A 25757-nucleotide genomic window follows, 5' to 3' on the forward strand; every position below is an offset into this window, starting at 1 on the left:
CCCGCTAAGCCCTTTTGTCCCTCACTTGGTGCTAAGGTCCTGATTGATGCTTTGGGACCTATCATTTTTGCCTTTTGCCTCAGAGCACTGCAAGCAGGCCCGGCCGAATGGCCACATGTACCTTTCTTGATCAAAGTAGGTGGAGGGAATTACAGTGATGTAGGCAAAACTGGAAATGGAAACAAGACAAAACAGAAGCTCAGATGTGAAATTTAAAAAAAAAAACTTGCTCAGGGAAACTGTTTACTCCCCTGAGATGACCAGGTCACCCTTATATGAGGGTGATTTGAACATTTCTGTGTTTAAGTTCTGTGTTTCCTATAAGCTAGCATTGCATATGAAAAGGGTACTTCTATAGCTCGCATTGTACACTAAAACGGATAGTTAGTATAAGAGTTCTGTGTTCCCTATAACTCATGTTATGTAATGAAAGGGTGCTTATGTAGCTGGCACTGCATAGTAAAAAGAGCACCTATTATGAGAGTTCTGTGTTTTCTGTAGCTTGCCTTACATAATGGGTGCTGAAATGAGATGGAAGCCAGTGAAATTGTAGTCAAACTGCGTAGGACTGATTTTAGAACCACATTTTCTTAATGTGGAGGTTATATAGGTTATATGTTTTACTGGCTTATGCAGCTTTCCAAAATGACCCAGTTCAGAATGACATTCAACTTAGAGTTGATTGAAATGGGCATTGGTGGAAAATCTCTTGGGGATTTATGGAGCAATTAAAAAAAACTAGGAATCTCATTCTTTTTAATAATAGAAAAAAATCTATTGTTAGAATTTTAGAGAAGTATGTGATGCTTTATCTTAGTCTTATTTTGCAAATATCATTAGGGTAAGTAATAGAATTAATGGAGCAACCCAAGGATGAGCTAAATAATTTTCTTTGAAGTGAGAATCCTAGAGATTAATTCTAGAATTGTTCTGGAGACTTCATAATACAGAAGAGTGAAACTGCAGGAAAAATTAATACTGGCTTTAGATATTTTATCCCACCTTTTCTTCTTGCCTTCTTTAAGGCCACGTTTTCCCATCACTCTCTCTTTCTTGCCTTCATATCACTTTGCTCATTTGGGAAATGTGTGTGTGTGTGTGTGTGTGTGTGTATGCATGTTACGCATTAGTCAGGTTCTTGCCTGTTACATTTTATTTTACTTTTTATTTTTGAAAAGATTTTATTTATTTATTTGAGAGAGAGAGAGAGCACAAGAGAGAGCATGAACACAGGGAGGGGCAGAGGGAGAGGGAGAAGCAGACTCCCTGCTTAGCAGGGAGCCCGATGCGGGGCTCGATCCCAGGACCCTGGGATCATGACCTGAGCTGAAGGCAGACGCTTAACTGACTGAGCCACCCAGGCAACCACCCCCCACCTTTAAATTTTAAGCTCATAAAAAAATGAGAACCATGTCATGACCTCATTGTCAATATGTACCCTATACCTGGCATTGTTCTTGGGCATAGTAAGTACTCACTAATTATTGAATAAACGAGTGAATATTTGTTACTTATTCACACAACCCTATACTCTACAAGTATCACTCATACAAAGGTATGCCAGAAATATTTATACAAAACATCAATTTTAGTCTCTTAGGATATTGTATATTTGATATGAGACTTAGCACGACAAATATGGTCGGTAAATACAAAAAATGTGATCAGTTGACTCTTATTTCTTATATTCTGTCAGAGAGAAGCTAACTTTAAAGCAAGAAAAGAATAAGTGAGGGGGATCAGTATGTGGGACATTTATCATCTTTAACCCATGACTTGGCAAAAACCTACCAAAATTCTCTGCAGACAAAGCTTCATCTCGGTTGGCCAGTGGGTAGACAAGGTTAGGGGAATTCTCACAGCCACAAACTAAGTCAACGGTGACAGCAACTGTGGTGGAGGAAACCATGCTTTTTTCCCAGGGCCAGAGCTCAAGAGAGGGGCAAGACATTCTCAGGGTGCTCTCTGGGGGAAGGGATGTGCTCCCTGGATTGTGGGTACGGGTCTGTAGACCGGGGCTCTGAGACACTGAGCTGAGCCGCCATGAAAGCTGCAGGGGTGGGAGGAAGTTGGCTCGGCATTGCCCTTTCAAAGGAGCACAGGACTTAGAAAGTGGGTTTAGTGCTGATTGCCTCCACCCCACCCATGAGATACTGTCTCTGGCAATGATGTCATTGGCACAGATTGTATTACTGGTCAACATACTTGCCTGGATAGAAGAGGTGTTGCTGAATTCAACCTTGGCTAATTCTGTGTTCGCCCTAAAGTTGGTGACGTCATGCCCCAGTTGGGGTTATGTCTGCAATCACCCCAGAAGCAGCTCTGTGTGTTATGCCTGCAGATGGCTCTGAATCTGTCAAGGAAAGAGCAAGATAAATATTTTCTTATAAAGATAAAAGGAAGAGTTAAACACTTATTGTTGAGAAACCAAGCTGATAAACATATATTGTCTGAGGCACCAGAAATAAGCAAATTAATTACATGCAAATAACTGTTGCTCATGAAGTGTGGGATAATAATAGTATCTGTTGGATGTTTATGGTAAGTTTATTTACATGACTCAATTTTCTGCTGATTTTCCTGTGGAAAATGATAAATACTTGGTTCCTTTGCCTTTGTTTCAGAAATACTTTATTGAAATTGTGAAAACTGTGCTTTGTCTTGCTATCCTTGCCTTGCCAAGGGCAGCTCTAAAGATAGTATTTGTGTATATACATGGTGAAGAAAGAATTGTTAATTGTCTGTGGGGCTTTTTTGCTTTAAACAAATGCCATCGTCAGCATCATTATGTCATACAGAAGTTTTTATTATTGAATAATTATCACTCACGTAGTTCAGTCCAGATTGACTTTCTCTTGATTGTTTTCATGAACATCTTTTGATGTTCCCTGGTGAACTTCAGACGTTTCCTCTCTTAAGGCAACACAGGGAATTGAACAGTTTATATCGACAGTGTGATCCATGGTGTGGGTCTCTGCCTTTTGTGCTAATGAGTGATGGGGTTCCTTTTGAAAAGATGACTCTAAAGTCTGCTTGGTGCCCCCACATTCTAAAGAAACCTCTGCATCCTGCTGTCACTTTCCATCCTCCTGAATGTGTATCCTTCTTGAGGTACATCAGGGGTAATTAGATGAGTTCTTTTATTCTTTCAAGATTTTCAATTCTTGTGGGTCATTCACTTGGATTATATATCATTGGATTATATATCAGATGTCTCATGAGCTAGGCAATATTTTGGGTGGGATAAGGAGTAATTGTTTTTCTATCCAACTTTCCAGGCCATGCTAATCCACTGAATTCTTCCCTCAATAGGGTGATATACACCTTCCCTAGGTTACTGTTTTGTTTGCTCTCTACATGCTAAATCTTAGGTATTTTGCTCACCTCTGTGCCTTTTCATCAACAACCTTGATATTTTGCCATAATTTAGAAACGATTATCTTATGGCATGCCAAACTCTGTGATTAATCATCTGTTCACAAAACAGGAAGAAGAATCAAAATAGACTTTTGCTTTAATTTTTGGTAGAGGAGGAATTTTAACATCAACTCCAAAAGGAAAACTGAGCATTTTGTATCTTGCATTAGTTTGTATCTCTTACTCTCCAACCTAATTTTGCCATCTAGTGGTTACATGTGCATTGGGGTGCTAGAGAACATGGGGGTGGCATAGGCAGGTTGAACTGCTGAACTCTGTAAATCAACATCTTGCCTTTGGGGGCTCTCTTTGCTATCCTTTCCATGGATTGCCATGGTAGAGGTTAAAATTCAGAAGGCTAAATTTAGTGGCCAAAAATTTTCTTACTGTGTTTCTGGAGGGTGGGAGTGAGGGCAGTACACACACACACACACACACACACACACACACACGCCTTGGGGATCCCCTGTTCTGCTGTTCCTCCTTTCAGATTGAGATTCCCACGTAGAGCAATTATACTACTTTTTAATAATTCTGATTAAAAGGAAGAGAAAAATCAATTGGTATATTTTGAGGATAAAATCTTTTTTTTTTTTTATTACAGAAAAGGATGAGAGACATAACTACCTTGTGTTTGCAAATTATTTGCTTTCAGTGTGTGATGCTTTCAAGAGTTTGAGAAATAGGGTATTTAGCTTCTCAGCTTATGACTGATAGGATCATGGTAAAAGTGCTCCAGCCTAATGGAAGCTTAAAATTCAGCTCTCAGAATTGCTAGATCACACTTGACAGTGATTTGTATGTCTATGGATTATTAAACCTCAGCATAGAGAATGTCCTGGTTTAAAATTTTCCAATTTTATTCACTTGGTCTGATGTGAGGAGCAGCTCTTCTGTCTGTAGGCTTGTTGAATGTAAAATTTCTCTACCACCAGTAAGTTTCTGGTCAGGCCCAACCAGACTGAGCTCTAAGGAGTTCTTTCCCTCTTGGGCTTCTCAGAGGATTTCTTTGACCCTTGATTTTGTTGTTCATTGACACCTAAATGCCATTTGTCATTCCAGTGGCCATAAGCATGTGCCATGACCTAGAGCACATGCCATAGAATGATCAGGAAGAAGCAACAATCTCAGAACAGATGGCCATCACTCTATGCTAATATTTTATTATATTTATAATGCAGGCCCTCACGTAGTTCTTGTAAAAATCCCTGGAGCTGCTATAGGTTTGGCCAAGAATGCACAGACTTCAGGTTCAGAATTTGCTGCTGTCGAATTTACAGGTCAGGAAGCAGATCCGGTAGTTGCGGTTTGTGACTTGTCTTACAATTTCGAGGTTTCTTCAGCTACATTCTCCATCGGTGCATTTTCTTGTTACTCCACTTGTTTTATTCCTCCAGCATTTATTGGTGCTTATTGTGTATATTTAGTTTTGAATTGGATTATATCAGGACTTAAAGTTAATTTTGGAAAAATTGCTTACAGTGAGTATCCTCACTTTTTCTGCAGTTTTGTGTTTAATCTCTTGCTCTTTTGCAAGATATGAAAAGCCATGTTTCTATCAGTTCTCTCTCTAATATGAGATTTCAAAGTAGTATTCTTAGATATATATATATCTAAGAATACTAATTAGTTATGAGTCAAAGCTGATTAAAGGGGGGTGGTAGAAATATTGATGCGTTAGAAAGGCTGGAGAGGCAGGGAAAGTATTAACCAAGAGAGATATGATTTGAGAATAGGGATTGAGGTAATTAATAATACGGGTTAGAAGAACAATGAGAGGAGAGGGGAAAGATGGCGGAGGAGTAGGGGACCCTATTTCAACTGGTTCCCGGAATTGAGCTGGATAACTACCAGACCACTCTGAGCACCCACAAAACCAGCCTGAGATGTAAGAAGATCTGGATCTCTACAAACAGAATATCGCAGGCAGTTGGTTTTGAGGTACGAAGCGGAGAGCCGTGATCCTGCGGGCAGATATCGGAGGATAAACGGCCGCGGGAGGGAGCCTGGCCGTGGGGATCCTACACCGCCGGTGAGGGACAGCCTCGCGCGCTGCGGACGGGCACAGACTCGCGGACCGGTAGCGTCGGGAAAGGACTTGAGGGCAGCCCCCGGGGTGGAAACCCAGACCGGCGGGGTCGCAGGCACGCGAACGCAGCCCCCCGGACGGAAACCGGAGCGACGGTCCTGCGCTCGTGAACTGCAGCCTCCAAGACGGAAACCCGGTGCGCCGGGGCCGCGCACGTGAACTGCAACCCCCGGGGGTGGAAACCCCAAGCGGCGGAGTCGCGCAGGCGAATTGGGAGCGGCTGGCGGTTTTAGAAGCACAAAGGGCAGAGACGCGCCCCGACCTGGAGGCAGGACTGGGGGCGCTGCGGGGGGGCGCACAACCCAGGCCGCTGCAGTTTATAGCAGCAGGGACAGAAACGGAGACGGTGTGGCCTGGAGAGCTCACTGAAGAACAACTGCGGTCTCTCTGCTCTGAGGCAGAGGGTTGGAAACGGTCTCTTCTGCTCTGACTCGCGGAACAGACGCGGAAAGCCGCCAGGGAACAAAAGCCCCAAAGACTGATTCCCGATGAGCCCATCCCCCGCCACGGGGTGGGGGGCAGGGCAACTCCGCCCAAACAGGGTTGCCTGAGTAACAGCGCGGCAGGCCCCTCCCGCAGAAGACAGGCTGGGAAAACAAGAGGCCAGCAACCCTAAGGTCCCAGGAAAACAGGTGCATCTTGCTTGGGTTCTGGTCAATAATTTGGACTCTATACATTCCCTCAAACACCCATCAACAGAATGACTAGGAGGAGGAGCCCGCAAAACAGAAAAGACTCAGAGATTATGACTTATGCTGCAGATTTACAAATGGATGCAGACATAACCAAGATGTCAGAGATGGAATTCAGGCTAGCAATTGTGAAGCCAGTGGCTAGAATGGAGAAATCAATTAATGGCAACATAGAGTCTCTAAGGGCAGAAATGAAAGGGGAATTGGCAGAACTTAAAAATGCTATCAATGAGATCCAATCCAATCTAGATAATCTAACAGCTAGGGTAACTGAGGCAGAAGAGAGAATATGCGATCTGGAAGACAGCATAATAGATAAAAAGGGAAAAGAGGAGGCCAGGGAAAAACAACTCAGAATCCATGAAAATAGATTCAGAGAAATAAGTGACACCATGAGGCGTTCCAATGTCAGAATAATTGGAATCCCGGAGGGAGTGGAGAGAGAGAGGGGGCTCGAAGATGTATTTGAGCAAATCGTAGCTGAGAACTTCCCTAATCTGGGGAATGAAACAAACATTCGAGTCCTAGAGGCAGAGAGGACCCCTCCTAAGGTCAAGGAAAACAGGCCAACACCCCTGCATGTAATAGTAAAACTTGCAAATCTTAGAACCAAGGAAACCATCTTAAGGGCAGTTAGGGGGAAGAGATTCCTACGTACAGAGGTGAGGAACATCAGAATAACGTCAGACCTATCCACAGAGACCTGGCAAGCCAGAAAGGCCTGGCAAGACATATTCAGGGTACTAAATGAGAAGAACATGCAGCCAAGAATACTTTATCCGGCAAGGCTTTCATTTAGAATGGATGGAGAGATGCAGAGCTTCCACGACCGGCAGAAGTTGAAAGAATATGTGACCATTAAGCCGGCCCTGCAAGAAATATTAAGGGGGGTTCTATAAAAGGAGAAAGACCCCAAGAGTGATCTACAACAGAAATTTACAGGGACAATCTATAAAAACAACGTCTTCACAGGCAACATGATGACAATTAATTCATATCTTTCGATAATCACTCTCAACGTGAGTGGCCTAAACACTCCCATAAAACGGCACAGGATTGCACATTGGATAAAAAGACAGGACCCATCCATATGCTGTCTACAAGAGACTCATTTTGAACCTAAAGATACATCCAGACTGAAAGTGAAGGGATGGAGATCCATCTTCCATGCCAGCGGACCTCAAAAGAAAGCTGGGGTAGCAATTCTTATATCAGACAAATTAGATTTTAAACTAAAGTCTGTAATAAGAGACACAGAAGGACACTATATCATTCTTAAAGGGTCTATCCAACAAGAAGATCTAACAATTGTAAATATCTGTGCCCCCAACATGGGAGCAGCCATCTACATAAGCCAACTGTTAACCAAAATAAAGAGTCATTTTGATAACAATATGTTTATTGTAGGAGACCTCAATACTCCACTCTCAGCAATGGACAGATCATCTAAGCAGAAAATCAACAAGGAAACAAGAGCTTTGAATGATACATTGGACCAGATGGACCTCATAGATATTTACAGAACATTCCACCCTAAAACAACAGAATACTCATTCTTCTCAAGCGCACATGGAACTTTCTCCAGAATAGACCATATACTGGGTCACAAATCAGGTCTCAACCGATACCAAAAGATTGAGATTATTCCCTATGTATTCTCAGACCGCAATGCTCTAAAACTGGAACTCAATCACAAGAAAAAATTTGGCAGAAATTCAAACACTTGGAAGCTAAAAAGACCACTCTGCTCAAGAATGTTTGGGTCAACCAAGAAATCAAAGAAGAACTTAAACAATTCATGGAAATCAATGAGAACGAAAACACATCGGTCCAAAACCTATGGGATACTGCAAAGGCGGTCCTAAGGGGGAAATACATAGCCATCCAAGCCTCACTCAAAAAAATAGAAAAATCCCGAATTCACCAACTAACTCTACACCTTAAAGAACTAGAGAAAAAGCAACAAACGACGCCTAAGCCACGCATTAGAAGATAAATAATTAAAATTAGAGCAGAAATCAATGAATTAGAAACCAGAAACACAGTAGATCAGATCAACGAAACTAGAAGTTGGTTCTTCGAAAGAGTTAATAAGATTGATAAACCACTGGCCAGACTTATCCAAAAGAAGAGAGAAAGGACCCAAATTAATAAAATTATGAATGAAAGGGGAGAGATCACGACTAACACCAAGGAAATAGAAACAATTATTAGAAATTATTATCAACAACTATATGCCAATAAACTGAGCAATCTGGATGAAATGGAGGCCTTCCTGGAAACCTCTAAGCTGCCAAGACTGAAACAGGAAGAAATTGACAACCTGAATAGGCCAATAACCAGTAACGAGATTGAAGCAGTGATCAAAAACCTCCCAAAAAACAAGAGTCCAGGGCCTGATGGATTCCCTGGGGAATTCTACCAAACATTCAAAGAAGAAATAATACCTATTCTACTGAAGCTGTTTCAAAAACTAGAAACAGAAGGAAAACTTCCAAACTCATTCTATGAGGCCAGCATTACCTTAATCCCCAAACCAGGCAAAGACCCCATCAAAAAGGAGAATTTCAGACCAATATCCCTGATGAATATGGATTCCAAAATCCTCAACAAAATCCTAGCTAATAGGATCCAAAAATACATTAAAAGGATCATCCACCACGACCAAGTGGGATTTATCCCCGGGATGCAAGGGTGGTTCAACATTCGCAAATCAATCAGTGTGATAGAACACATTAATAAGAGGAGGGAGAAGAACCATATGGTCCTCTCAATTGATGCAGAAAAAGCATTTGACAAAATACAACATCCTTTCCTGATTAAAACTCTCCAGAGTATAGGGATAGAGGGAACGTTCCTCAAGCTCATAAAATCCATCTATGAAAAACCCACAGCGAATATCATCCTCAATGGGGAAAAGCTGAGAGCCTTTCCCTTAAGATCAGGAACACGTCAAGGGTGCCCAGTCTCACCACTCTTGTTCAACATAGTACTAGAAGTCCTAGCAACAGCAATCAGACAACAAAAAGAAATAAAAGGTATTCAAATTGGCAAAGAAGAAGTCAAACTCTCTCTTTTCGCAGACGACATGATACTTTATGTGGAAAACCCAAAAGACTCCACCCCCAAATTACTAGAACTCATCCAGCAATTCAGTAATGTGGCAGGATACAAAATCAATGCACAGAAATCAGTTGCTTTCTTATACACTAACAACGCAACTGTAGAAAGAGAAATTGAAGAAACGATTCCATTTACAATAGCACCAAAAACTATAAGATACCTCGGAATAAACTGAACCAAAGAGGTAAAGGATCTATATTCTAGGAACTACAAAACACTCATGAAAGAAATTGAAGAAGACACAAAAAGATGGAAAAATATTCCATGCTCATGGGTCGGAAGAATAAACATTGTTAAAATATCTATGCTACCCAGAGCAATCTATACCTTCAATGCCATCCCAATCAAAATTCCAATGACCTTTTTCAAAGTGCTGGAACAAATAATCCTAAAATTTGTATGGAATCAGAAAAGACCCCGAATCACCAAGGAGATGTTGAAAAAGAAAAACAAAGCTGGGGGCATCACGTTGCCCGATTTCAAGCTATATTACAAAGCAATGATCATCACCAAGACAGCATGGTACTGGCACAAAAACAGACATACAGACCAGTGGAACAGAATAGAGAACCCAGATATGGACCCTCAACTCTGTGGCCAAATAATCTTTGACAAAGCAGGAAAAAACATGCAATGGAAAAAAGTCTCTTCAATAAATGGTGCTGGGAAAATTGGACAGCCACATGCAGAAGAATGAAACTTGACCATTCTCTAACACCACTCACAAAGATAAACTCAAAATGGATGAAAGATCTCAATGTGAGACAGGAATCCATCAAAATCCTAGAGGAGAACATAGGCAGTAACTTCTTTGACATCGGCCACAGCAACTTCTTTCAAGATACATCTCCAAAAGCTAGGGAAACAAAAGCAAAAATGAACTTTTGGGACTTCATCAAGATAAAAAGCTTCTGCACAGCAAAGGAAACAGTCAACAAAACAAAGAGGCAACCCACAGAATGGGAGAAGATATTTGCAAATGACACTACAGATAAGGGGCTGGTATCCAAGATCTATAAAGAACTTCTCAAACTCAACACCCAAAAAACAAATAATCAAGTCAAAAAGTGGGCAGAAGAGATGAACAGACACTTCTCTGAAGAAGACATACAAATGGCTAACGGACACATGAAAAAATGTTCATCATCATTAGCCATCAGGGAAATCCAAATCAAAACCCACACTGAGATACCACCTTACACCAGTTAGAATGGCCAAAATGGACAGGGAAAGAAACAACAAATGTTGGAGAGGTTGTGGAGAAAGGGGAACCCTCTTACACTGTTGGTGGGAATGCAAGTTGGTACAGCCACTTTGGAAAACAGTGTGGAGGTTCCTCAAAAATTTAAAAATAGAGCTACCCTATGACCCAGCAATTGCACTCCTGGGTATTTACCCCAAAGACACAGATGTAGTGAAAAGAAGGGCCATATGCACCCCAATGTTCATAGCAGCAGTGTCCGCAATATCCAAACTGTGGAAAGAGCCGAGATGCCCTTCAACAGATGAATGGATAAAGAAGATGTGGTCCATATATACAATGGAATATTACTCAGCCATCAGAAAGGATGAATACCCAACTTTTACATCAACATGAGTGGGACTGGAGGAGATTATGCTAAGCGAAATAAGTCAAGCAGAGAAAGTCAATTATCCTATGGTTTCACTTATTTGTGGAACATAAGGAATAACATGGAGGACATTAGGAGAAGGAAGGGAAAAATGGAGGTGGGGTGGAATTGGAGGGGGAGATGAACCATGAGAGACTATGGACCTGAGAAACAAACAGGGTTCTAGAGGGGAGGGGGGAGGGGGGATGGGTTAGCCCGGTGATGGGTATTAAGGAGGGCACGTACTGCATGGAGCACTGGGTGTTATACGAAAACAATGGATCGTGGATCACTACATCAAAAACTAATGATGTATTGTATGGTGACTAACATAATATAATAAAATTAAAAACTACAAAAAAAAAACAATGAGGAAGGAGAAATAGGGAGTATATTGATTTAGGTGCAAGCGTACTAGAACAATGAAGACTTAGAATATTTGATAGAGAACTGATAGAAACATGGCTTTTCATATCTTTTAATTGACTTTAACAGTGTTTGCCTTGGACCTAAAATAATGAGCCAAGTGTAAAATTTACTTTGAAATTTAATCTGAATACTGTAAATATTTCACTAGCAAATCATCTACTTTTTATTTCAATATGCCACTTTGATTTTATTACCTTTTGGGATCAGTATTTTTCCATAATTGTTTTAGTTTTCAAGATTAAGAAACTTGAGATAGAGTCCACGTCCTATAAAATTCATCATTTTGAAGTGTACAATTCAATAGTTACAATTCAGTAGTTTGGTAGGTGTACAATTCAGTAGTTTTTAGTATATTCACAAGGTTATGCATCCCTCATCACTACCTAGTCCCAGAACATGTTCACCACCCTAAAAAGGAGCCTAGTCATCAGCAGTAACTCACCATTAGCAGTTCCCTCCCATTCCTCCTTCTTAGCCTTTTGGCAACCTTCAATCTACTTTCTCTCTATGGATTTACCTATTTTGAACATTTCATGTAAATGGGATGGTATAATACATAATCTTTTGTGACTAACTCCTTTCACTTAGCATCATGCTTTTCAGGTTCATCCATTTTATTGCATGTAGCAATACACCATTCCTTTTTATTTCCTAATAATACTCCTTTGTGTGGACATTTGATGTATCCATTGGTAAGTTGAGGCATTTCTGGATTGTTTCCACCTTTTGGCTATTTTGAATAATGCTGCTGTGAACATTCATGTACAAGTTCTTATGTGAAGATGTATTTAGAATTTGAGTATACCTAGGAATGGAATTTTGAGGCCATATGGTAACTCTGTTTAACTTTTTCAGGAACTGCCAAACTGCCAAATTGGCTGCACCATGTTATATTCCCACCAAATTGGGCATATTGTTTGAAATGTAACTGACATACTGTTAAAAATAAGTTTACCATTTGTTTCCTGCCTTTTGGAACATCATGTTTACTGGAATGAGTTATGACCTGAAGCTTTGAATGGTCACAGAATTTTAGAGCTGGAGGGTTTCTAATGAATCCATCTTCCCATTGGAATGGAAGGTCCCTGTGATCCAGTACCTTGTCTGTTTTGGTCACTGCTGTATCCACTCCACCTAGGTCAGTGCTGTAAAAGAGTAGGTGCTCAGTAAATGTTTTCTGAATAAATGAATATAATCCAACTCCTCTGTTTTTTAATGAGGAAAATTATGCCTAAAGAGATCAGGTGACTTTCTAAAGGTCACACACAGACTTAATGGCAGAGCAACAGCTAGAATCCTTGGTCCTGATTTCCTTGCCCAGCTCTTAGCCTCACAGTCTTCTTGAATTCACTCCTCTGTCTTAGCTTGGTGGTCCATCGCTGACCTCGCTGACCTCCTATAGCATTTTCTGACAGTTTATAGCTTTGCTTTGGGCTTTATTGACATTTAATGAATGTTTTTGTTCTTGTGAAGTCATTTACATGTTTACTGCTGAGGCCAGTGTTCATAAAAGGAGAAAAACATTTAAATAACTGCATTTTACCTAGGGAAGATAAATTACAGTTGCCCATCAATGAATAGATAACTTTCATAGCTGCCAAGATTATTAGATTGTAGAAGACAATAAATTTGCACCCTCCCTTATGAGTCACTTGCCTTACAAAATTCACAACTAATTATCTAAAAGTGAGACAAGTTAATGGAGGTTTGCTCTCTATTTACTAGTATTCTTTTCTTTCCTAATCACCCTTGTGGATGGAGGAATCCATTTTATCAGCCTTTCCTCCCTACTCTGCTCTTCCGGAGTAATATATGTATAAGTTAAATGTAGCATAGCATAAGTAAGCATAGATTACCCTGTGTCTGAGGCAGTGTTCTTGAAGGAGCCACATTTGCATGTTAAGTGGAGTTGTGTGCCATGAAGGATAGGTTTATAGACTGGACCCTTAATGAAGTTGAGAATCACTGTGCAAAAGCTATAGAGTGTAGGTAGAAATCTAGAGCCTTTGAATACAAAGAGTATACATTTCACTTCCTTTTGACAAAGTCTTTATTTTATAAGGCTTTATGGGAAACAGTTCAATTACTTCAGTTAAAACTCATTCCAGGAAGCAGAATATGAAGACGTTACTTGAAAGTATTGAGATTTTCTCCTTTTTGTAACTTGTCACCAGTTGATTGATACCTGGTATTAGAGTAAGAGGTTTAACAGATTCCCGAACTCTGGTTATATTTGTCGATATCTGTGGGACATCTCCTAGGGAGCATTATAAGGCCGTTAAGGTAATAATTGTGTTTCTGGTTTACTCCATTCATGTAGTGTTGGGCATTGAGATTGGGAAAATATTTTAAAAATCTGCCTTTTGGCTAAGGTAAGAAGTAAAAGCATTTTTAGGGATTAGCATGGGGTGGTAGAGGGGGAAAATAGGCTTTTATTTAGAAGATTTATGTTTAAATTCTGGCTCTGTGACTAACTTGTTGAGTAATCTTGTTTTATTTTATTTCATTTCATTGTATTTTATTTTATTTTATCTAAAGATTCATTTATTTGAGAGACATCAAGAGTAAGAGCAAAAGAGAGGGAGAGTGTGTGAGTGGGAGGAGGGGCAGAGGGAGAGGGAGAGGGAAAGGGACTGTCCGCTGAGCAGGGAGCCTGACACTGGGCTAGGGACTCCATCCCAGGACCTCAGGATCATGACCTGAGCTGAAGGCATACACTTACCCCTGAGTAATCTTGTTTAAATCACAGAACTTCACCAAGGCTCACTTTACTCATTTATAAATCATGGATAATAGTAATTCCTCACAGTGTGGCTTTTGTGAGATACTGTATGGGACACATAGTAGGCATTCAGTAGTTGTCAGTGTCAATGAACCTGGGGTTCGTTGGCCTGTCCTAATCACGTTTTGTTATATGTCTGTGCACGCATACTTAGATACATACATTCAACACACACACACACACACACACACACACACACTCCAGTCTATCTCCATCCCACATCTTGTTCCCAGTAGGATTTAACTGGTTATGTGGTTGACAAGTTAACTCCTAAATGTATGTGGACAATCAGAGGCTTTTAAAATTATCTTATAGGGGCGCCTGGGTGGCTCGGTTGGTTAAGCGTCTGCTTTTGGCTCAGGTCGTGATCCCGGGGTCTTGGGATCGAGCCCTGTGTCGGGCTCCCTGCTCGGCTGGGAGCCTGCTTCTCCATTTCGCTCTGCCTCCCCCTGCTTGTGCTCTCTCTCTCTCTCCCTCTGTGTCAGATAAATAAATAAAACTTTAAAAAAAAAAAAAAGATTTAAAATTATCTTATAATGTGGGCGCCTGGGTGGCTCAGTTGGTTAAACGACTGCCCTCAGCTCAGGTCATGATCCTGGAGTCCGGGGATCGAGTCCCACATCGGGCTCCCTGCTCAGCGGGGAGTCTGCTTCTCCCTCTGACCCTCCCCCCTCTCATGCTCTCTCTCTATCTCATTCTCTCTCTCAAATAAATAAATAAAATCTTTAAAAAAAAATTATCTTATAATGTTATTTACTGTAAAGATTTGTTAATAATTGCTATAAATCTGTTAAGTGCTTTCCAGTCTTTGCCAGTGCCACCGCTATTGCTTACATTATCCAAGTTGGAAACCTTGGCATGATCTTTTCTACCTTCTCTGTTCTTTGTAATTTTGTTGCCTAGAAGGATATTTCTATGTAAAGCTAAAATTGTATAAAAGATTGTTGATGCTGGTGTAAGGTAGACAATTTATTAGTTAACGGATTACTGAGGTGCTATAAAATTCCTAATCATGTCCATTTATACTCAGAAATACAATATAATTCAATTCTAAAGGTTTTCTCCCCCTCTGTTCTTATTTTCTAGTGATCCTCTAAATGGAAGCTTATAAAATTAGGTCTCTTTCACCAAGATGATGTAGTGAGGAGACCTTTTTGTATTCCATTAACAGCAGGATACCAGGTGTGGGTAAACAACAACAAAAACCTCCAGCAGCCTGTATCTGAGGATGTGGTAGACTGTTCAGCAAATAGTCATTCCTTAACCCCATCTCCACCCCTGTCTCTGTGAGAGGATACTTCCTCCTTCCATTGACACTGGTCTCGGACATGTCACCTACCACGACCAGTGGCATCAGCAGATAATGCCACTAGCAAGGGCTTGAAATGCGCTTGTGCATTTGGATTTGGTCTTTTGCCAAATCCCAGATAACCAGCATATATGTGATCAAGAAAGAAATGCTTATTGTTATGTTGTTGAGTTTTTAATGTGGTTTGTTACTCAGTATTGTTGTGGCATTAGCTAACAGATACAAAGGGATGCTGTTTCCTTATGAAGATTTCCTTTATGTACCGATTTGGGAGCCTTAACTTTCCCTATAGAATCAAAAACCTTATTGTTTGATTGTACCTATTTTAACGCCAATTTTGTGTCTCTGGTCACTGACAAAATTGTTCAGGATTGAAAGCCCAGTTAAAAGGAATACTAACAATTCAGAGCTGAAAGAAGGGTGCTTGGTTGACCCTGGCTATCTCTGCAAACCTGTCTGTACTTGGAAGTTGTTTCTAGGAGAAGATAATGGCCAGTGGCTCCTTTCTTTGGTAAAGTCATTGCATTTCCTTAGTGGTGAAAAGGGCAGTGAATATACAAAGATAGTCTCTTTAATTATGGAAAGAGCCTATTAAAATTCCATTTTGTCTTTAGAAGTAAACATATAAAGGAAAATGGGGGAAGCCAGACACCTCTTTAAAATAATGATTGTCTTGGGCTAATTCCTTCACTGTGCCTCCAGCATCATTAGATGCCAATCCTTCTGTGTAGGTTCATTTGCAAACAAAACTGATTAGAGAGGGGAGGCTGTGTGCTGGAGACTTCCCTAAAGCAGAGGTTTCAGACACCTGCCCAGTGTTTAAACTGGTTACTGTCGGCAGTACTTTTATTTATTTTCCCTCTACCTAGGAAAAAATGGCGGTGGTGGTGGGGGGGGATTGTTTATTTCAAAGGGTATTGGAACCCATCGTTCAAAAGAGAACACTAAAAAAAGAAAAAAGGATATTATGTGAAAGCTCAGAAGGTTTTCAGAATTTCTTTCTTGCCCATTATAAACATGATCTTTCCCTTTGCTCTGAGCTCCCCCCTCTGGCATTCATGATATATTTCCCTTTCTATTATTAACAAACTTCAAAGCTCCCCCACCATGTCATTTTGCTGTCCCTCCAGACTGCAAAGCGATGGTAGGGGCTGCTTTTATTTCCTAGAGTTTGGAGGGTTGCAGATTAAGGAATGTAGAGGAACTGCCTGCAACATCTATTAACTTTTAATTCAGTGCAGAAAAAATCGGAAACCCAGTGCACCATCGATGCTTCAAAGATACTTTGAGCTTGTTTAACCATTTTTTTAAGGCTTGTGTGCCAGGACTGAAATGAGTTGCATTTCACAGACCTCGGGATTGTGCTGTCATAATAGCCAGATCCATATGGCTCTTTGTTTTTGTAATTAAAGCTTTATCCTTACTGGGTTTTTTTTTTTTTTTTTTCTTAAATGGCTCTAAATCTAAACTAAATCTTAGTTCTGATGGAGACTGATTGCTTTATTGTAAGTAAACGCTTAACTATTGTATCATATTTTCTCTAAAAAGAAGATTGGTAATGTCTAATTTCTTTCACACTGTCTAGGAATCTGATTTTCAATGCAGCTTAATATTTCAGAAAGCAAAATCTCATTCCTTTAAGACCAAAGGTTGTATTCTAACATTTTTAAGTGAAAAAGTTTATAAAATATATTTCTCACATTAGGTCTATAGGAGTGGAAAAAGTTTTCCTTCACCTTCTTAGGGTCCCTGGCTGGGTTTGAAAATGGACAAAGACGATTAAGAGGAGAAAGGCATACAAATGTTTTTCATGTAAGTTTTCTATGACCTGGGGCCCCTCATAAAAAAAGGCTCAAAGACATGGCGAAACCTACTCGCTTTGTTATATTAGGTTTAACAAAGGCAACTGTGGACAAGTGACTGAGCTATGTGAGGAGGCTAAATTAGGAAGATGAGCGTTATCTTAACAAGACCTATTTGTGTATAGTTCTTTCACTCCCAGCTTCTCGTCCTTGATGGTAAGCATGTTACTTTCCTTCTGGTCTAGAGAGGACATCTTTCATGGAGGAATTTCATCTCCTGCTCTTAAGAAGAAGAGGGAAGGTCAGAGTGTTTTTCTTGTATTTGCTGTTTTTCAAGTGGCTTTAACTCAAAATATGCCAAAATGGCTTATTTTGGGGTTATGTGCTCTGAACTCTTTCAGGTCTTTTTGCCACAAAATCCCGAGCACATTGAGACTTACCTTGATGGTTTGAAGGGCCATCATTTTGAACCTGGTGAACTGATGCTTCATTTGAACTCTGCACACTACCCTTTATTGAATGTGTTGCGGCATGTCAGAGGTCCCCTTGTCACCTCCAGAGGCCTGTACGGTGTCGTTGTCCGCACTTCAAACCAGCCCCAGACTTACGTTTCTTTCTGTCTCACTTGTCTGCTTTTCAGGCCATTTGTCTTTTTCCCCTTGCTGTGTGGTGGTAGGTTATCCTATCTAGATGCTTATTATGTCTGTCTCAGACAAGCTCCTCGTGCCTCCTAAGCTGCCTAACAACTGTGGGATAAGCTTGGAAGGCAGGAACCAAGGTCGCTAGAATTGCAGGTAGAATATGTAATCAAGAGAACACTCAGCTGGCATCAAGTGCCTGAGCTCTGAACTATGGATTTTGTAACCTAAGTAAATTTTGCCTGTTGAGATGTCTCTTTCTTTCCTGTTCTTTAAGTTCTGAGTGGTCCAGGTTACCAGATAAATTAGGTAATATTGTGCTAACGATAGCAGTCCAATGACACTCAAAACACATTTATTGTAGGATGCTCTCTCCTAGTCACATGCATCTGTATGTCTGTCATTTGGGTTTTAGATGTTCCATGGACATCCATTATTGGAGAAAATGCTTCATTATTTAGAAATTTGTTCATTTCCAGAAGTATCTGGGTGAGGTAAAAGTTTCTGCCATTGCTTCCTGTCCTACCTGGATTGCGTTGAATGAGTAAGTGAATAACTAAACTTGCTTCTTTTGACCCTGAAGTGCTTGAGTTTTTTTCTTTCCTTTGAGTCAAGCCCTTGGTTAGATTTTTTTTTTCCAATTAGCTCTTAAATTTTATTTTATTTTTTAAATATTAGATCCTCCAACCTTATTCGTCTATGGCTAAAAGTTTGGGCCCTTTTACCAACCTCTTCTTATTTTCTTAATCCTCTCTAGCCCTTTGCAACCACTTTTTTACTGTCCTTTTTATGAGTTTGACTTTTTTTTCTTTAAAGACTCCACGTATATATAAGATTCCCTGTATTCACTTAGCATGATGCCCTCAAAGCCTATTGGAAATGGCAGGATTTCCCTTTTTTCATGGCTGAATAGTATTCCACTGTGTGTGTGTATGCATGTATGTATATGTGTATATATATACATGTATTACACACACCTCACATCTTTATAATCCATTCATTTGTTGATGGACACTTCAGTTGCAGCATTATCTACAACAGTGAACATAGAGAAACAATCTCTTAATTTGTTCTTGCCAATCTTTTATTCCTAGAGGTAGAATAAGGGTGTTCGAATTTTCTTAAGCAGCCTTTTTTTTTTTTTTTTTTTGCATGTGTTTTGTTCTGCTTTGTTTTAAGGAGTTAGAATTTATTCTTGCCAGTTATTTCAAGAGATCGGTGCTCTTACATCAGCTTGATTGTTTTTGAGAGATTTTTTTTTCTTGGCATCTAGACAAACCGGAAAGGACATGGGTCAGACCTAGAGTGATCTGGCCTTCCTTGTACTCCCTCTCTGATCACTCAGCTGGTACGTCTGTGCTTGCCCCATCCAGCCCCCCGGAGCTTGGCCCTCTGAGTGAGGTCTTGAATTTGACTCTAGCTATCTTTTGTAGGCCAGAGCTGTCGGTATTCATATAAATGATAGTACCTTTGGGTCTGTTTTCTCCTTTGCTCTTCTTTTGGCATAAAGACTCATCAATGATGAAACCCCCTTTCTCAGTAATCAGGGCCGATACCCTTTTCCTATTCATCTCCTTTTTCCTGAGAGAAGGCGAACATCACTCATTTCTTTTTTTTTTTTTTTCCTACAGTCTTGAGGTCTTTTATTTTCTTTACATTTATCATGTCATGAATTCGTAGGGAATGGGTTCCAGCAGTTCGGGCTCCTTTCCATTAGTTCTCACAGAGTGTGCTTCTCTGGGTGGGGCAGGCTGGCGCTTCAGTTGAACCCAAGTACTTTTCTCTTTAGCTTCCTTCTTTTTCTGATCATTTTCCTTCACACGCTTCAGGAAGCTATCTTGGCTCTTTGAGTTTTTAATATGCTCAATGCGTACATTAATTCTCTTGGCAAGAATCTTGCCCTTAACATGTTTGTTTACAACAATGCCAACAGCATGCTGAGTAACATTGTAGACTCTTCCAGTTTTGCCATGGTAACATTTGTGGGGCATTCCTTTTTGAACAGTGCCCATTCCCTTGATGTCCACAATATCACCTTTCTTATAGATTCGCATGTATGTGGCCAAAGGAACAACTCCATGTTTTCTAAAAGGTCTAGAGAACATATAGCGGGTACCTCTCCTCTTTCCCTTTGTGTTGGTCATTTTGGCCAATTACTGGAAGATGGCGGTTCCGGCCAAAAGCAAACATCACTCATTTCTTAAGGGATAGTCTGCTAGCCTAATCCTTAAGGCCGTAGAGGACCTGATCAGACAGCTAGGACTGACCTATGACGGAAGCAGCCTTCCTAAGTGTCGTATACCTTTCCTGTATGTGAGTTCAGTGGCTTTCAACTTGGCTTATTCAGTGTGTAGTTATGAATATGTATTGCATGGAATGCGCTATACTCTACATAAAGAGATACCTAAAGATGCCCAAAGATGGAATCTTCCCCCTTTTAATTTAGCTTGTGGGGAATGTAGCATTTAGTCTTTTTGCTTCTGTTTAAAACTGTTTGAGATCTTTTCCCATTAGCTTAGTGTCAGCCTCCTGAAAGCATATGCCTTTATATAAATTTGCCTGTCTGCCCTGTTTATAAATTAAGGATAAATTAATTGAAAAGAGTATTTGGGTGTTTGACGTTCATGGGGGATGGGTTGGAATGTCTGTGTGAGACAATTCCGTGATTCATTGAATTATAATGAACATAGTAAAGGTAGATTTTAGGATTTCTGTTTATCTTTTGGCCTCTCTTTAAGCTTAATATGTTTTCCAAATATTTTAGAGGATTTCTTTATAAAGAAAGTACTGAGAATATTTGCTCGAATTTATGGTATATATTGTACATCTTTTGCTTTTATTTTATGGTTTCTCAAATTTACTCTGTTTATATTTCTAGAGTGTTTAGGGTTTTATTCTGATCATGGTTTATGATTTAATTGGCTACCAGATGTTCACATATTCTACCTTTTCCTATTATATTATTTCATACGCAAGAGAAAAAAATGGTCTGTAACCTCCTCTGTGGTGCAATTTTCTGCTCAGAAGAAAGGGAAAAGTTTGGTACCATTCACTTTCTAGCTCATTGTCTTTATACATAATCAGCTACCTGGTGATCAATTGCTGGTTGCTCCAAACTTGGTGTTAATGTCACACAGGGAAGAAGAATGTCTCTGGCTTCATGGAGCCCACAGTCTGCATGGCAGAAAATGTCATGGCTTTTACCACTAATGTTTGCCATCCTCTTTCTTCATAACCATTTTAAGATTGATAGGATGTTTCATTGTCTAATTTTTTCCCTTCAAATCTTCTGTTTCCCCATTTTTCTGTGATCTTTCCATAATGATTGTGAATGACTCCTCAAGTATGTGAGTGAATTCCCTTAAGAGACTTAGCTTCCCATCATGCAGGCCTACTGATTGGTCTGAGTTCAGTGTTGTCAAGTGTTCCCCATCTGCTTTTTGTCAGTCGCTATTTCTGCAAAGTCTTCATTCTCTCTAATTATACAAATATGTCTTCTTCATTTTTCTTGTCAAAGACATATTAAAAGGAATTAGTTCAGTTTCTGAGCTGGTTTAGTCTTCATTAATTCCATCCCCCACTCCATTTTTAGCAGCATTTTTCTTTTCCCCGTCTCCCCACCGCCCCCCCCTTGGTGATTTTAAAAGCTCATCTTCTCATGTCGGACTTATTTGAGTAGCATGAATTAATTTGCTACCTCTGAGTCTTTTATAAGTTTTAGCTGACTGTAACAGGTACTTTACACTTTCCTCCATATTTAGTTCAGATCTGTCTTTGTCTGTAGATATTTGAAGAGTCATTTGTGAAACTACGTTAGGTGTTCCTTGTTCATTATCATTTTCCCCAAGAGGAATTTTAATCCTATGTGTGTTAATTATTTAATTATCCTAATGATGTCTCTTATGGTACTCCTGGCCTCTTGCACACTAATGGAATTAATCCTTCATCCCAGGGCTCCTCAGAGCTGATTCTTTAGTGTTTGTACATTTATATTTAAATGGTTCTTACATTAGTTTATCACTAACTTGTCCTTGTTTTTTTCCCCCCATCGTCCACGTTCTGTCTCTTTTCTCTCTAATGCCCTATGTTCTTTAGATTTAAATTTTGATTTCTATGCAGTTCCTTTCTTTCCCTTGCCTCCAGTGCAGGTCATTATTTTCTCATACACTTGGGGTCTCAAGCCTTGACGGCTGGGAGAATCACCGTGGAATGCTTGTTGAAAGCTGAGTTTTTGGGTTCCGAGCCCAGAAATTCTAATATATTTGGCGTGTGAGGAGGCCAGGTGACTGCATTTTTAGGAGGCATCCAGGAGGTTTGGACGCAGTGGTCCACTGGCCCTGCTGCTGTGTACTATTGCCCGCTACCTGGGTTCTCTGCTGCTAGCCTTCACCTTAAACACCGCAGCCAGGTTTTCATCTCCGAATGTTCATTTGCAAATTAATTTATGAAATGCCCGCCATCTGCAAGGTACTGTGTTGAGCACTCAGAATTGTCATAATGAGCAGAAGTGACTTTGTCCCTGAGCTTTACGCTTATGGTACATTGAATTGTTTTCTTCATGTCTTCCTCATCTGAAAACTTTCTTGATTTCCTATTATTTACATGTAACACTGGGTCAGTTCTTCAGTATTTTTGTTGACGAGCTTATAGAATATAAGACAATACTATATCAGGAGATTTGGATTCCAGGATTGCTTTTACTTCTGACTGTGTGTGTGTGTGTGTGTGTGTGTCTGTGTGTACAAGGATAATGATGCTACACAAAGCTGTCTTCTAATACTGACATATGATTACCTGGGACCAAATAAAGATGTATCACTGGCCTGGCACGTGTGAAAGAATCACAATTTATTAAGAGGCATAAAGTCTGTAACACAAAAGAAGCAAAGATGTAGTGGGAGACTCTCAGTCTCCTAGCTCAGGTGACCCTTCCTGTGTTTCCCCTGGATCTGCCTCACTCTTGAATTGTGGAGTGTGTAGAGATTTCGAACAATAATGTAATCAGCGTGACTATAACTCAGGGGGTAACTCTTCCATCTGTCACTCAGTTCAGACAGCTCAAAGAAACCAAACTCAGGTTAGCACAATGCTTCTCATGAGTTACAACCTCTTTATTTTTTCCTTTTAATTAAATGTGTTCATTTAAAAGCATTTAAAATAAAAAGTTTAGTGATTCAATTGAATAATCACTTGCTGGCAACCCTCTCCTACACCCGCCCCCCCCGCCCCCCACACACATTTTAACTATTCCCAAACCAGGGTCTTGCGTGGGTAACACCAACTGCCTTTTAAACTTAAAAAAAAAAAAAAAAGTAACAGTAGTTCCTGAAAACTACAAGGACTATCTTATTTCTCTTCATGCTTTTACTGAGTCTTACTGTTCCTGGGTGACATATTAAGGGGTGCAGAGGAAAGTACTAGAATCAACTAGGTGCTTTTATGAAGGCTCTCACTTTGTTGTTCTTCCTACCTTTATCTCTTCCCCGGGGCTGCCCATTCAATTCCCTCTTCCTTTCAGGCATTTTTGGCTTGAGGATTAACTTCTTATGCTACATTTGGCCATCAATGGTCATGACTTGACTGGAGGTATTTTAGTACTACTGGGAGATTTTGGTTGAAATCTTCTCTTTCAAAAGTTGTAACTTTAACAGCTAGAGTGGTAAGTGGCAAGCCAGTCTTACGGACTCCCAAGTACAGGGGGAGTTAAAGGAAAGGAGAAATTATGGAGTGGCTGGAAAATGCTTGAGGATGGAAGTGGTATTACAGAGGGAAGGCAGAGGCAGGAGAGGACGAGGAGTGTGTTGGGGGAGGGGCTATACTGCATGGGGTGGCACGGAGGCTGTACGTCTAAGACACGCATGAGGGAGGACCCTGGCTGGTAGGTTGGGGCCAATTGCGGAGGGCCTAGAAATGCCAGCTAAAGATTTTCAGTTTTATATTTTATGGAGCAAGAGTTCCTAACATCTTAAAGAGGCATTTATCATTCCCTATAAAGCTCTAATCCATCCTCTGAGGGACAGGGCCTGTGAATGGTACAGTGGGGCTAATTCTGACTAAAACCGCTGAGCCTTTGTGTATGTTTGGATATGTGTGTGCATGTGTGCACTTACTAATGGATATTCCTGAGACGAGAGGCCTGCAGCAGAGCGGAGGACAGTGCAGTTCTGCTGGCTGAGTTCTTCTCTTGTGAGCCATCCTAGGAAGCTGTGAGAGAAATTCTGCCCAGGCCTTTCCCATCTAATACTGATGATCAGCCTGCTGACAAGTCCTGCCATGAGCAATGGGAACCATTGGAGATTTTTTGTTGTTTGTTTTGTGTGTGTGTGTGTGTGTGTATACAATTAGTTTTTTAAAGCTCTGGAATTGATATTATGAAATTGCTGTCTTAAGAAGTTTGTGTTGGATGTAGTTTTCATGATGAACTGGAGGGGATAAGACTCAAGGCCAATTAAAAAGACCCTTTTGTAAGGACAGTGAGAATAGAAAGGGACAGTTATTAGAGAGGATTTATAGGGAGAATTTATTCACTTAGTAAACATTTGTTGAAATTTATTGTACTGTGGAGATTTGAAGTAGAAAAAGCTGGAACCTCTGCTTTAAAGAGCCCTCACTAGTGGGCAGTCAGTCACATAAATTGTGACGACATGATGTGCTAAATGCTGGAATAGTCCTGAAGTGCTTTGGAAATAGGACGGATTCCTCAGTGTAGTGGGGATGGTGGAGGGACGCAGGGGAGCTTGCGAGCGATGGGATTGGAGCCTATTTATACAGCTGAAGGAGAGAACCTAGTAGATAAGGAGGGTTTTATGATGGAAGGGTTAGTGAACGAAGTGAAATATGGAGGGGGTGGGGGTAAATAGATTTTGACATAAGGAGAAGGCATTTGAGGGGGTTGAAGATTGGCTAAATATTGAGGAAAGGAATAAATCAAAGCTGACCAAGCTTTGTGTAACTAAAAGAATGGTGGTACTGTTTCTAGTAAGGAGAAGATGAATGGTATTAAAGCCATTGGAGTTTGAGATGATTGCAGTCCAATAAGAAGCTTGTAGTGAAGGTTGATAAGGTTGACCTGTGAAAGATAAGGGCGAGCACCATTGATCAGAGAGGAGTATAATGATAACGTGATCTATAACAGGAAGTACATGTCTGTGGGGGTGGGGGCTTCGTGCAAGTGGTGGAGTGAGAAGCTATAGTTGCTGTGGAAGGAGGCATAGAGTTAGTTTGAAAGCCATTCGTTTCCTTGTGGGGGTGGCACCACAGCTCTTGTCCTCAGACAATCTTCCAGAGGTGATGCATTTGTCCAGGCTAGACCTGGTGTAAGAAATGCAAGTAGTGGTAGATGCAGAAGGATGGGTTTGCAGGAAATTCTAGCAGGAGAGGCCCAGCACAAGGGGAAATGAACATTAGCACACCTGCCTTTTGGTAAACTCTTTTTTTTTTTTAAGATTTTATTTATTTATTTGACAGAGAGAGAGACAGCAAGAGAGGGAACACAAGCAGGAGGAGAGGAAGAGGCAGGCTTCCCACTGAGCAGGGAGCCCGATGTGGGGCTCGATCCCAGGACCCTGGGATCATGACCTGAGCCGAAGGCAGACGCTTAACGACTGAGCCACTCAGGTGCCCCCTTTTGGTAAACTCTTATGTGGAATGCCAAATGTGAGCTCAGCTCCGTTTTCTTGACCAGAGAGCAGCTGGGTAGGCTTGGATGGAATCAGAAAGCCCTGTAGGTAAGGACTTGGTCTGCGAAGTGCATATTAGTTGTACCTGCGTCTTGTCACTTGATTCTGATGGTGGAAACACAAATATCAAAAACTTCTCAGTGACCCTTCCTATGGTTATAGGTACAGAATCCAGCAAATCCCCTGG

At 40.6% G+C, this 25757-nt stretch overlaps 2 protein-coding genes across 2 annotated transcripts in view; one reads left to right on the plus strand and one right to left on the minus strand.

The window, feature by feature from the left end:
* The window catches only part of EXOC4 (exocyst complex component 4), a 735341-nt gene that overhangs the window by 135451 nt on the left and 574133 nt on the right, over positions 1–25757 (plus strand). The gene's annotated exons all lie outside the window — the stretch shown is intronic.
* Positions 19538–20059, minus strand: LOC118021106 (60S ribosomal protein L21-like). The gene has a single exon (XM_035021135.1). It carries the CDS (start codon positions 20033–20035, stop codon positions 19553–19555), a length of 483 nt encoding a protein of 160 aa, XP_034877026.1. The 5' UTR covers positions 20036–20059; the 3' UTR covers positions 19538–19552.

The sequence above is a fragment of the Mirounga leonina genome, unplaced genomic scaffold (genome assembly GCF_011800145.1).
Source record: "Mirounga leonina isolate KUSES-001 unplaced genomic scaffold, KU_Mleo_1.0 Mir_174, whole genome shotgun sequence".
NCBI classification, from domain to species: Eukaryota; Metazoa; Chordata; class Mammalia; order Carnivora; family Phocidae; genus Mirounga; species Mirounga leonina.

Excerpts from the sequence above, each read along its gene's own strand:
- LOC118021106 (XM_035021135.1), bottom strand. The coding sequence starts at position 20,035 with ATGACCAACACAAAGGGAAAGAGGAGAGGTACCCGCTATATGTTCTCT.